Source organism: Carlito syrichta, unplaced genomic scaffold (genome assembly GCF_000164805.1).
Source record: "Carlito syrichta isolate Samal-C Ts95f unplaced genomic scaffold, Tarsius_syrichta-2.0.1 Scaffold308151, whole genome shotgun sequence".
Classification (NCBI taxonomy): Eukaryota; Metazoa; Chordata; class Mammalia; order Primates; family Tarsiidae; genus Carlito; species Carlito syrichta.
The window spans coordinates 136,396-146,176 of NW_007252247.1; the positions used below are offsets into that span (position 1 = coordinate 136,396).

The following is a 9,781-nucleotide window of genomic DNA, read 5'->3' on the forward strand; positions in this document are numbered from 1 at the left end:
GGCGGTCTCGAACCCGTGGGCTCAGGCCATCCACTCGCCTCAGCCTCCCAAAGGCGTGGGGTTACAGGCTGAGCCACTGAGCCTGGCTAATTTTTTTATTTTTAATTAGTTAATTTATTATTATAAAGATGTGGTGTACAATTCAGGGCCAGGAATACAAACATGGATCATGCGGGTACCCTCGTTGATGAGGCGTGCCCCTCCCTCCCCTGGCAGTTTCCCTCCACTGCCAGTCACCCCCTTCCCTTCCCCTGACAGTTTTCTGCTCCTGCCCATCCGCCTTTCCACAGCATTATCATTGTTCAAGGCTCTCTTTATTAACCAAAGACAAGTTGGCAGCCGGGCTCGGTGGCTCAGCCTGTAATCCCGCACCTTTGGGAGGCTGAGGTGAGTGGATTGCCTGAGCCCGCGGGTTCAAGACCCGCCTGGGCAGGCGAGACCTCATCTCTACAATAAATCAAAAATTAGCCAGGCGTGGTAGTGCACGTCTATAGTCTCAGGTACTTGGAAGGTCAAGGGGGAAGGATCGCCGGAGCCCAGCAGGTCGAGGCTGCGGTGGCCGGGAGCGGCCACTGCACTCCAGTCTGGGTGACGGAGTGAGACTCCAACTCAAAAAAAAAAAAAAGAAAAGAAAAATTGGCATTAGGTGGCCTGGCGACAGTGCTGTTCCTCCTCTGCCGGTGAGCAGTGGTCTTCCCGGGCTCGCCACTGATGTGGGAGAGATGCGACCGGCGACGTGGCCTCTCTCTTTGTCCCCCAAAGCGCGGGCGTGGGCCGGACTGGCACCTTCATTGTGATCGACGCCATGATGGACATGATGCACATGGAGCAGAAGGTCGACGTCTTCGAGTTCGTGTCGCGGATCCGCAATCAGCGCCCTCAGATGGTCCAGACGGATGTGAGTCCTGCCATCCTTGCAGCCCTCATGGTGGTCTGGGCCTGGCAGAGCCCACCCAGCCGGCCACCTCTGCCGCACGGGCGTGTGGGGCTCCCTGCCCCTCCCCTCACGGTGGGCCCTGGTTTTGATCAGCGTGTCCAAGGGCCGAGCTGGCTTCACCCCCCCATTCTGCCTCTCCCTCCCCGTGGGACCCGGGGTCTGCTGAATCCTCATCCTCATGTGAGATGGGGGTAATGGCACGCCCCCCAGATGCAGCATGTGGACAATGTCGGCATGCCCCATAAATCCCAGCCGCTACCGTTGTGCTTAGGGGCCTGAATGGTCATGGACGTGGCCATTCCTCGGGCTCTTGTCCCAAACCTCTTTGTGAGGACAAAAAGCGAAGGGGAAGAGGACGGCCCCTTTGAGCTGCCGAGCTCCACGTGGGCAGAGGCTGCAGGACAGAGTCGAGGGTGCGGGTGCCTCTGGCTTCCCTGCAGATGCAATACACGTTCATCTACCAAGCCTTACTCGAGTACTACCTCTATGGGGACACGGAGCTGGACGTGTCCTCCCTGGAGAAGCACCTGCAGACCCTGCATGGCACCAGCACCCACTTCGACAAGATCGGTCTGGAGGAGGAGTTCAGGGTGAGTGCGGCCGCCCTGTGCCGTATCCTTAGGTGGGTGATCGTGGACACAGGGAACGTGGGTGGCTATTTACATGAAGCCTCCTTCCATCATTGTCCCTCTTGAGTCCCCCCAGAAAAAGCAGGGGAGTTGTCCAGGCCCGTGATCGGGTGGTTTCCATGTCCCCGGGCTAGGGAGACTTCTTAAGAGGGGGACAGCCATTTCCTTTGCGCAGGCACCCTTGCCAGGAGCGCTGGTCCACAGGGGAGCAATTTGCTCTGGAGTGTCAGAGGTTTAACTGCATTGTTATGTCCTTCTCGGCTGTAGAAACTGACCAATGTCCGGATCATGAAGGAGAACATGAGAACAGGCAACTTGCCAGCAAACATGAAGAAGGCTAGGGTCATCCAGATCATCCCGTGTAAGGCGCCCCGAGGGGGTGGGACTGGGGCTGGGCAGGTGCCACGTGGCTTCACCGCTGAGAATCCATTGGCCACTTAGATAAACCGAGGTCCACAGCAGGGTGTCCTCTGAGCCCAGGCTAGGGGCTCTTGGGTGCTCTGTCAAGTGTCAGGAGAAGAAAATGCACTAGTGAAGCCCCAGGTGACCCAGGCAGTGTCTCCAGCAGATAGTTTGTGACCGTGGACTTAGAGGCAGGGGAGGGCGACCAGGACTGGACTGCTGGGAAGAGCTTCGAGGAAGATCTGTGCAGGCGTGACTTGATGTTTTTTGATCCCGTGTTTTCTTCAGTGTTCCCCCAAGCCTTGGTGAGGCACGTCCCCTGTTACACTGAGGGGAGAAATGTGGCCACAGGCCTGCAGACAAACTCAGCTGAGACCTTCTAGGAAAAGCCTTCGGCCTTGGGCAGGGCAAGACATGGACAGGGATGAAGTCAGCATACTGGTCCAGGTCGTGGGCAAGGGAAAGTGACCAGGGAGGGCCACGAAGGTGGCAGAGACTGGCAGGGAGGAGGGGCTCGTATGAGGTGAGCATGGAGGGGGAATCCAGTCTCACCCAGTGGGAAAAAAAGAGAAACCTAAGAAATCCGGCCCCAAATGGACTCAGCAGTATCACAGGACACACGGAGGAATGTAGGAGAGCACCTCAGTGGAGTCACAGCTCAACAAATACCTGCCAAATGACCGTGAACAGGCTTGCTTTTCACGGGGTCCCAATATGCACTGCCGGGTAGGAGAAAGTTCCCAGGGTCTGAGCGAAGGCTTCGCCAGTCCCAGACCCTCGATTCTTTGTGGACGTGGTGTCCAAACTGGTGACTCCAGGTGTCTGCCTGATCTCATTCCTTTTACTTCTTAAATACAATGTTTTGGGTGCTTATATTTTGGTCTGTGTTATATTGACTCATGAAAAATGAAAAATAGCTAGATTATTTTCAGAGCTTCCCTACCAAAAGAAAAGAAAAAAAAGCCACTTCCCTGGGCCGCTTTACTTAAACTGTTTTTAATGTAAGCCTTCCAAACAGTTAGTTTTACTCCGTCATTTTGGTGATGGGCTCTATATTTTGAAAGACTGTGGGAACAAATTGACAACTGTAAGGCAGGACCCTATTTGTACTAATTAAAGGAAAACACTGCTTTGCAGATGACTTCAATCGCGTGATTCTCTCCATGAAAAGGGGGCAGGAATACACAGACTACATCAATGCGTCCTTCATAGATGTATGTACAGTAACCTGGCGTGTGCTTTGTGTAGGTGTGTGTTTTCTTCCTGCATGACCATTCAGACTCCCACGCAACTCATCGTCACAATCAGAAAGAATGAGACGCCTCCAGAAACTCAACCACTTTGTCAGCAGAATCACTTGCTTAAAAACCAAATGAATAGTGAATTAATCGACTATGTTTATTCTACCTTAAAATACATCATTTATTTTTCCCTTACACGTCTATTCCATGCTGATCATATCTCCAGTGCTTTCATGCACTTTCTCTTGTGTGCTTTCTGCAGCACGTACTCACACGGCTGGTACAATTGTGTGTTCAGGACACACAGACACAGGCTGTCTTCGTGTGTAGTGGAGTTAGCAGAAGAATGGACCAGAGAGAGCATCACAGCTAGCTACTGTGCATTAATATTCCCATTTGCAGGCGAGAAAGCTGTGCCAGAAGTCAGTAGCGTCCTTGTGGAGGAGCTGGGATTTGAACCCCTGTCCTCCAAATCCATGCACTGGGCCCCTTTGCACCACTATGGTGCAGATCTGTCTGTAACACAAAGAAACATACTAGAATAAAAGCCACCAAGTACAGTTCAGGTGACTACGGGCAACTGGTGATTCATCATGCCCATGCATAGATGACTTCAGATGCTGAAGGTGGAGGTGTGTAGTTTTCAGATAAAACAAGTATCTTGACCTGCTTCTGGAGCGTGTGCGTGTGTGTATGTGTATTCATGCCAACTGGAATTGGGCACAAGCCATGGGAGATTGGAGAGTTGCCCTCATCAGGCCTTGGGCTGCCCCGGGCACTCACAGCAGGTAGTAGAACCAGCATGGAAGGAAGCCAGACTGTAACCTCTGTTCCCCCATCCCAAGGGTTACCGGCAGAAGGACTATTTCATCGCCACCCAGGGACCCCTGGCGCACACAGTCGAGGACTTCTGGAGGATGATCTGGGAGTGGAAGTCCCACACAATTGTGATGCTGACTGAGGTGCAGGAGAGAGAACAGGTGAGGGCTGCTGTCCAGCCAGGACCCTCCAAGGACCATCTGTGTGCCTAAGGTGACAGTGGCCATTCATTACCGTTGTCTCACCTGTCATCAGTCCTGCAAACACATGGGTGAGGCCAAGCCAGGACAACATCCGGAGAGGTTGGAGATGAGAAAAGTTTCATTTCACCCTTTCCTTTTTAGGGGGGGGGTGGTGGTGATTAGGGAGGGAGGGATAAACAAAATTACTCTCCACCCCCAACCCCCACTGGCTTTTATTCTTATCCTACATGTTATTTAACCTGCCTTGAAATTCTTTCATTTGTATTGGTCAAGATCACAACCTGTTGAAGAAAAAGACATTTATTGACTTTTTTTTTTTTTGAGTTGGAGTCTTTCTCTGTTGCTTAGACTGGTGTGCGGTGGCACAATCATGGCTCCCGACAGCCTCCGCTTCCTGGGCTCAGGTGATCTTTCCACCTCAGTCTAATTGAGTAGCTGGACTACAGACATGTGTCACCGTGGCTGGCTAGCTTCTGGGGGGTTTTTTTGTGAGGCAAGGTCTTGCTCTGTTGCCCAGGCTGGTCTAGAACTCCTGGCTTCAAGCGATCCTCCCACCCTGGCCTCTCAAACTTCTGGGATTACAGGCATGAGCCACCACACCGCGCCAACGTTTTTCAAGACATAAAGATATAGACATTGATATGTGTGCTTAACTCATACTGCCCTGGTTGAATTGAATGAGTTAAATGTTTCCCTTTTCACAGAAATCCATCAGTGGCCTTTGTATTGGATTTATTTAATAACATGATAAACACATGTGAATTCACCACCCAATAGAAAACCCAAACTTTTGCCAATAATGTACATCTATCCAGGTGCTTCCTCAAGATAAAACTAATACCCTGAATTTGCATTTTAATTTCTTTCTTCAAAAAAAGTGGCCTTATTGAGATATAATTCGCCTACCACATAATCCATCTTTTTAAAGTATAAAATTCAGTGAATTTCAGTCTATGCGCAGAGCTGTGCGAATATCACCTCTAATTTCAGGTCACTTTTGTCACCCCGAAAAGAAGTCCCGTTCACAGTCACCCCCTTCCCCTAACCCCTGCCAACCACTAATCTACTTTTCTATGGATCTGTCTATTCTGGGCATTAATATAAATAGAATCAAACAACAGTATGGTCTTTTGTGATAGAGTTCTTCCCCTTAGCACGTTGTTTTCAAGGTTTATTCATGTTGTGGCATGAATCGATGCATCATTCTTTTATAATGACAAATAGTATGTATGGATATACTACATTTGTATATTCCTTCATCAGTTGGTAGATGTTTGGTTTGCTTCCACTTTGAGGCTGTTCATGAGTAATGCTGCTTGAACATTCCTGTACAAGTTTTTATACGGACACGTTTTTTCATTTCTTTTGGGTATATACCTAGGAGTAGAATCGGTTGGTCATGTCATAACTCCATATCGTAAACTTTTCTCATGTAACATTTTTGAGGCACTGCCAGACTGTTCCCTGCAGTCACCCCATTTTATTTTTCCACCAGCCGTGTACAAGGGTTCTAATTTCTCCACATCCTCACCAACACTTATCATCATTTTTTTTTAATTAAAGCCATCCTAGTGGATGCACTGTGTGCTTTAAAAAAATCTTTGGGAATCATATCTCCTTATGCCTTGAGAGACCCTTGTTTAGTCTTGCTTGTATTTGAACTTTATATAGGGAGTATGATTACAGCATGTGGTCTCTGGAACTTGCTTTTTCCACTCAAGATCATGCTTTTGGTATTTTGGTATGTGGATGTCAATAACTGTCATTCATTCATTATCATAATTTGATTATATTTCGCTACACAATGATACACCCTGCATCCATTTAGTTATCCCTTCTCCTGTCATGGGCACTTGGATTGATTCCATTTCGTTGTTTTGCGAACAATCCTGCCCATACATTCTTGTACATGTCTTATGCTGCCCAAGGATTAGTGTGTACCCAAGAGTCAAAATGCACACTGGAGAGGATGTGAAGACTTGAATTTGCAAGATAATTTCTAATTGCCTCCCAAAGTGGTCATGGTTTGCACAGTGGACACCAGCACACATAAGAAATATCATTCACCTACACCCAGTATGGTATTCTCAGGCATCCTCATTTTTGTTTGTTGAATAGGTGTAAATGTTATCTCTCTGTGACTTTGACTCGTATCTCTCTGATTCCTGTGAGGTCAAGCATCGGTTCATATATTTGCAGGTGGCAAATTTATTCTTGTACATAATGCCTTGCCGTTGACTCATTCTCCTACTGGATTGTTTGCCCTTTTCTTGGATTTATAGGAGTTCTTTACATATTCTTGATACCAATCCTTTGTTGGTTTCATGTATCGTGTAGGATTTTTATGTATGTATAGGAGTTCTTTACATATTCTTGATACCAATCCTTTGTTGGTTTTATGTACTGTATAGGAGTTTTATGTATGCATAGGAGTTCTTTACATATTCTTGATACTAATCCTTTGTTGGTTTTATGTATTGTAAACAACTGTTTGCAGCCTGTGGCCTTTCTTTTCACTCTCTTAGTGATGTTTGTTGATGAAGAGAAATGAATCTTACTGTAATCTAATGTTTTATGGCATGGTTGGTTAGCTCTTTTGGGGTCTTGCTTCATAAATCCTTGTGTCCTCCAAAGTGAAAAGATATTTTCTTCTTCTAAATGCTTTTGTTTTTGACCTTAAGTCTTAACCCATCTGTGTTCATTTTATTAAAGTTCAAGGCGCCTACACATGATAGTGCAGGTTGTACACTGCTCAACTCTAGAAAGAGCTCAGCCCTGGTAGGGTGTGAATCAGGCTCCAATTTCATTTTTCTCATATAGAAAGCCATTTTTTCAACATAATCTATGTATTAGAGCTCCTTGTCTGTTTGTTGACTCTATTCTGTTCCCTTAAACAACAGGCATTTAGGCCTTCATATTCATATGCTATTTTCTTCCTCAGGGAAATGCCTTAAATGGTTTGAGAGCAATTTTGCATTATAAAACCAGCACTGCCTGCAGCAAATTATTTACCACAAGTCTTAAAATTTTGTTTTATCCCCTAAGGATAAATGCTACCAGTATTGGCCATCAGAGGGCTCTGTTACTCATGGAGAAATAACGATCGAAATAAAGAGTGATACCCTTTCTGAAGCCATCAGTATACGAGACTTCCTGGTCACCTTGAATCAGGTATCGTTACCATAGCTCTTTAAACTCTCGTCAACCTAATGAACCGGGCCATTACTCAAGCTTCTGCTTGTCACTGTCCCAGAACGTGGTCTTTCTGCTATTTCCTGAGTCCCAGATGACTGTGACTTTCCAGTGGGTTTAACAGGGAGCCATGTTGCCCAGCGGCGGGTCTCCTGTAAAACGTGCACCTCCATGGAGGCCGTCTGCCTCCATGCGAGAAGACAAGAATGGCGGGGCAGAGAGGCCGACTCTGAGGGGCGTCCACTGTGAACTGCCTCTGTTTCTGTATGAGGAGAGTGACCTTAGCCAGGGGAAGAGGAACAAAGAGGACAAGGGAGGCCACACTGGTCTCTCGAGAGCCATCCTCTGGGTGGTTTCTCAGAGCCCCTAGCCATCCCCATTCCACTGGGCTCTGCCTACTGACTTTCTCTAGCAAAGCTGAGAACTCTGGGTGAGTCATGGGTAGGACGCCTTGCCTATATGCACAGGGCTCGTTCTGAGCTCAAGACGGTCAGCACAGCAGAGTGCCGGCCCCGAGTCTTGTTGTCCACGTCAGTCACAGAACAATCCAAGCCAGTAGCCCCAGAAGCTGCTCATCTCGGGCCCCTGGCAGAAACCCAAGCCCTGGCTTCTTGAGAGAGGACTCCCCTCTCTCCAGAGCTGCCAAGGATCCCTTCAAGGCTTGGGTGGGGCCTGCGGGGCTCCAAGGGACATCCGCTTTTCCCTTTAGGGTGAGCTTGGCTACAAGCAACCTTCAGGCCTCCTACGTGGGCCATGGGCGGTGCAGAAGGCCCAGGAAGGGATCTGGGTCTCGCTGGATCCCTGGGAGGGCAGGTGGGCCTGGTGCCTGCCCTGGACAGGCTGTGCTGTGGGGGTCTTAGGACCTCACAGCCCCGAGATGCCCCTTGGGTTCCGCAGCCCCTGGCCCGCCAGGAAGAGCAGATCCGGGTCGTGCGCCAGTTCCACTTCCACGGCTGGCCAGAGATCGGGATCCCCGCCGAGGGCAGAGGCATGATCGACCTCATCGCCGCAGTGCAGAAGCAGCAGCAGCAGACAGGCAACCACCCCATCACGGTGCACTGCAGGTGAGTGGCCGCCGGTGCCTTCGGGTGGGGCCTCCACGTCGCCGTGCCGTGCTGGCCACGGGGTCACCCTCCACCCTTCTCTATCTTCCCTCACACACATGCACACATAGTTTCGCAGATCTGCGTAAATGTCATCGTCTAGCTGGGCTCGGCGGCTCAGCCTGGAATCCCGCGCCTTTGGGAGGCTGAGATGAGTGGATGGCCTGAAGCCACGGGTTCGAGACCCGCCTGGGCAGCGAGACCTCATCTCTACAATAAATCAAAAATCAGCCGGGCGTGGTAGCGCGCGCCTGTAGTTCCAGCTACTCGGAAGGCTGAGGCAGAAGGATCGCCGGAGCCCAGCGGGTCGAGGCTGTGGTGGCCAGGAGCGGCCACTGCACTCCAGTCTGGGCGACCGAGTGAGACTGCAGCTCAAAAAAAAAAAAGAAAAATGTCATCATCTCATGGGGCCGGAAGCCTGTTGGAAGGAGGAGTCGGGAAACCGTTCAAATGCACATTTCCAGGTGCTTTTGAAGTCACCAAAAGTTGCCAAAGCAAGGCTCTGAGGGGCGCGCTCCTGCACCTCCAAGTGCTGGTGTTCGTATGAATGACTGCCCTGGTCCTGACTGCGGTGCCCATGTCCAGTCTCTCGCCAGGGCTGTTTGTCCCGAGCCATGCCGGGTCACCCATGCTGGCATTGTAGCCATCTCCTGTAGCCTGAAAGCCTGTCTCCCAGGTCAGACGCGAGGGTTTAGGGGTACATCAAGAGGCACACCTAGACACAGTCGAGCCCTCCAAGGAAGACTTTTTTTTTTTGAGTTGGAGTCTCACTCTGTCGCCCAGACTGGAGGGCAGTGGCCACTCGCGGCCACCACAGCCTCGACCTACTGGGCTCCAGCTATCCTTCCGCCTCAGCCTTCTGAGTAGCTGGAACTACAGGCGTGTGCTACCACACCCGGCTCATTTTGATTTATTGTAGAGATGAGGTCTTGCCGAGTTGCCCAGGCGGGTCTCGAACCCGGCAATCCACTCACCTCGGCCTCCCAAAGGCGCGGGATTACAGGCTGAGCCACTGAGCCTGGCTGATTTTTTTTTAAATTATATTATTTTTTATTTTAATGTAAAGATGTGGTATACTCCTTACTGATAGATTTTTAAAACTTTTTATTAAAAATATCAAATATATATGTGTGTGTGTGTGTGTATGTGTATGTGGAGAGTAGTAGAGAGAATCCTTATGTATCTGCTACCCAGTTATCAACACATGGTCAATTTTGTTTTTATTTCTCCTACTTCCTCCCAATGAATTATGTTA

General features: G+C 49.5%; 1 protein-coding gene across 8 annotated transcripts in view; it reads left to right on the forward strand.

Annotated features, from left to right (window-relative positions):
• The window catches only part of PTPRE (protein tyrosine phosphatase, receptor type E), a 100,403-nt gene that overhangs the window by 82,426 nt on the left and 8,196 nt on the right, over positions 1 to 9,781 (forward strand). For all 8 annotated transcript variants that reach the window (XM_021716065.1, XM_021716066.1, XM_008065072.2 and 5 more), the window contains 7 exons: positions 763 to 898; positions 1,378 to 1,527; positions 1,834 to 1,927; positions 3,106 to 3,182; positions 4,055 to 4,189; positions 7,277 to 7,402; positions 8,321 to 8,487. In XM_021716065.1, coding sequence (XP_021571740.1) covers positions 763 to 898; positions 1,378 to 1,527; positions 1,834 to 1,927; positions 3,106 to 3,182; positions 4,055 to 4,189; positions 7,277 to 7,402; positions 8,321 to 8,487 — 885 coding nt within the window. The remainder of the gene's footprint in view (positions 1 to 762; positions 899 to 1,377; positions 1,528 to 1,833; positions 1,928 to 3,105; positions 3,183 to 4,054; positions 4,190 to 7,276; positions 7,403 to 8,320; positions 8,488 to 9,781) is intronic.